General features: G+C 49.4%; 1 protein-coding gene across 1 annotated transcript in view; it reads left to right on the forward strand.

Moving 5' to 3' along the window:
* HHATL (hedgehog acyltransferase-like) overlaps nt 1–2,894 on the forward strand; it is a 43,889-nt gene extending 40,995 nt beyond the window's left edge. The window contains exons 10-11 of the mRNA XM_019507927.1: nt 550–691; nt 2,645–2,894. Coding sequence (XP_019363472.1) covers nt 550–691; nt 2,645–2,766 — 264 coding nt within the window. The 3' untranslated portion in view covers nt 2,767–2,894. The remainder of the gene's footprint in view (nt 1–549; nt 692–2,644) is intronic.
* The last annotated feature ends 619 nt before the right edge of the window (nt 2,895–3,513 follow it).

The following is a 3,513-nucleotide window of genomic DNA, read 5'->3' on the forward strand; positions in this document are numbered from 1 at the left end:
TTTGGGGAGAAACCAAGGTGGCTTTCTGCCACAACACCCATCAACCACTCCAGGTTTTGCCTTGCAGGGCTGAGGGCCACTCTATCCAGGACACTGCAGGCTTTGTCGGCATCCAGCACAGACGTGACGGCCAGACGTGGCCGTGCATGAAGTTTTAGGAACCTCACCTTGCAGTTAGGACTTTGATGCATGATGTTCAAAGGTCCTGCAGTCCAAACAGAGAGGAGCAATGATAGGCCAGAGCAAGGAGGGAGGAGATTTTAGAGGTAGGCTGCTACCCTGGGGCTCAGCAAGCCCAGGTCCAAGTCCCTGCAGTGCTGCAGGCATTTGGTGACTGTGGAAAAGCATTCACTTGCTCTGTGTCCCATAGCGACGCTGTATCTCATGGGGTGCAGCAAGGTCAAAACAGTATGGAGATCATCTACCACCTTAATGTCCCTCCGGTGCATACCTGGACAGACAGGATTACCCAGGGATGAACAGGAAGAGACCCCCTGAGACCTCTGTCCCTGTCTCTTTACCCTCCCACCCCTCTGCTTTTCTGCACAGGCCAGCATGCCAGAAGCCATGTCTCGGCGGATTCGAGGGATCTTCGGGGCTGCCAACTTCTGGGCCATCATCCTCTACAACATCCTGGCTCTGAACAGCCTGGACTTCGCACTGCTTGTCGCTAAGAGAATCATCCTGACGGGTAAGGCCAGTTCTTGGCTTGCAGAAATGACTACACCAAGCTCACCCCACCCCGCCCTGGAGCCCCAGCCTTAATGGAAGGAGAGTCAGTGGTTATAACACTGGACTGGGACAGGCAAGTTGCAAGCTTTGCCATACACTCACTGTTTGCCCTTGGGCACCTCACTTAATCTCCTAGCACCTCAGCTCTCCCCTTGTACAATGGAGTTAATGCGGTTGCCTTTTTCCCATCTCTACCCTGTTCTGGTCAGTCTAAACTAGCGGTTCTCAACCTTGTGAGACTCCAGACACCCCTTGGGAAATGCCAGCTTTTAGCTGTCACTCAGTTCTTGATAAAAAAAAAAAACCCAAAAAACTAGAGCAAACCAGCTGTTGCAAAAACTCAGAAAGACCATGACAGGGTCTTGACACTATCAGATCCTATTTGAAATCTCTGGGTTTATCTTCTGAATCATATGTAGGTGTTTGCATACCTACCAGCAGCCCTTGGCACACTTAATAGGATCTCACAGCATCCCAGGATGCTCCAGCACCCTGGCTGAGAAACACTGGTCTAGACTCCGGTGCACAGTGGGGCTGGGCCCTGGGTTTAGACCCTTCAATGCAGTGCAAGAGGTCTGGTCTCCCAGGGGGCAAGCCCAGTTCTCCATGCCTGGGCAATGGGCCCCTGGGTGGTGTATGGGATTGACTTGCCTTTCCCTTCCTTCTGTGTCAGCAGCTCTTCGTATTGCGAGTTGACGGGTGACAGATGCATTTCCTCGTTTCTCGCCTTTTCTTCTTAATAGTTTCTTAGGCATCTCCACCCGATCGCTCCTGCTACTAAAGCCCATTCTTTCTACAGCCTCCTAATACAATAAATAACCCTGTCTGGGCCTTTCTCTACCAATAGATGTCAGCAACACCGTGAAGGCTTTTCCCACAGCTTGGTCTAGCAGGGCGCTTGTACACGTTATGCGTTGATTGGGTACATGTCACGAAACGGCGCAAAAAGTGTCATTTTGCTAGGCTAAAAATACACATTGACATCTTCTTATCATGGCAGATGTCAATTTAGCATGGTAAACTAGATCACCTCTGACAGGTTTTAGTTTTAGCGTGGCCCATTGTACCAGCAGGATTATTTGGATTGTGATAGTTTCGTGATGTGTATTCTCACGCCAAGTAGCTGTCTGGTACCCTTCCCACAGCCCTCCCTTTCCTGTCCCGCCCCAGGCCTGGCTTCGGCTAGTGACGCGGTGGGTTCAGCATGTTAGATGCTCCTGACAGCTGAGCTCGTTGGCTTTGCTGGTTGCATTCCTCTTTTAGAGGTCGTGTTATAGCAGGGACAAAGCCTGGACGGCTTCCTTTCTGCTATGGTGCTGCTCTAGAGGTTTCTCAGGCTGCAGGGGCTCAATAGAGTGATATCCCCATTTTCGAGCTGCTTCCCCTACCTATGATTTGCATTCGTGCATGCACACAATGCCCACGTTACCCATAAGAAAAAGACGCGGGTGTTGTGGGTCAACGTGTGCTTGGGATTTCCAGTGCAGAGGTGGCAGAGGGCCAGGACAAGAAGCAGGATTGTATTGAGCTGGTGATGTTGGGAGAAAGCCAAGGAGGCAGTCTGAGCATGGGGGAGAGGAGATGCACGCTCCAGCGAAGATGGAAAAGTCAGAGCTTGGAGGATCACTGCTATTTGCTAGAAGCCCATGATATTTTGGTGGATCTAGGCACACATTTCATCTAAGCTGTTCCCAACAGGGGGGTCTTGAGCACTGGGCTGGACACAACACCCACTGACGGCAATACAGAAATGCCATGGAGTACCACAAGCCTTGGATCTGGCACCTACACAACTTCTGTAGGTCTTCCACTCCTAGGATCCTCTTCCTCACTGACCGAGCATACTTGGAGAACAGCCTTTCCCTGCAGATGGCCATTGAACCCAGGCTGATTCTATCTCCTTCTCTCTCAGGTTTCCCCATGAGCACCTTGTCCATCTGGTTCATCACCTACTGTGGCGTGCAGCTGATAAAGGAGAGAGAGCGCCTCCAGGCTATAGAAGAGGAGAAAGGGGATAAGGAGAAGACAGAGTAGAGACGAGAGAAGGGTCTGCCCAGAAACATGAGCATCTCTTTCTCCTGGCCACCCAGACTGAGATGCCTGTAACTCTGGGCTCCCCAGCTTTATTTGCAATCATGCTGCGGATCTCGTCCATGTACAAATCACTGTAATGAAAAAAAAAGTTTAAATAAAAGATTTTCTATAAGATGTTAATGGGCTTTCTAGACCCCCTAGTCCTTTTCATGGATTTTAAGACCAAGAAGGGACCAGTCCGTGTGACCTCCTACAGAGCACAGATCCCCCATCGTTTCCCACCTCTAGGCTTCTAGCTGGGATATTGCATCTGGGGTCCCCACACGATTCAATACACAATGCTTTGAAAGAAGGCATTCTCTCTGGGATGCAGTAGGCTGACCACGAGAAGGCGAGCGCTTTCCAGATCCCTGCAGGAACTTCTACTCCAACACATGCAACATTTCATCTTCTCTCAACACAGCTTTATAATATGGATCATGAAATAGCTTGGCCTTGCACTACTATACACACACACACATACACACATATATATACACACACACATATATACAAATACACACACACACACATATATACACACATATATACACATATATACAGACACACATACACACACACACACACACATATACACACACATACACATACGTCACACACACGTCAACCTAATCCCTTCATAACATAGGCTAGAAAAATAACAAGGCTATGTAAGAATAAAGATCACAAAGTGCAGCCTTGAAAGGA

This window comes from Gavialis gangeticus, unplaced genomic scaffold (genome assembly GCF_001723915.1).
Source record: "Gavialis gangeticus isolate Ggan-Ray unplaced genomic scaffold, GavGan_comp1, whole genome shotgun sequence".
Classification (NCBI taxonomy): Eukaryota; Metazoa; Chordata; order Crocodylia; family Gavialidae; genus Gavialis; species Gavialis gangeticus.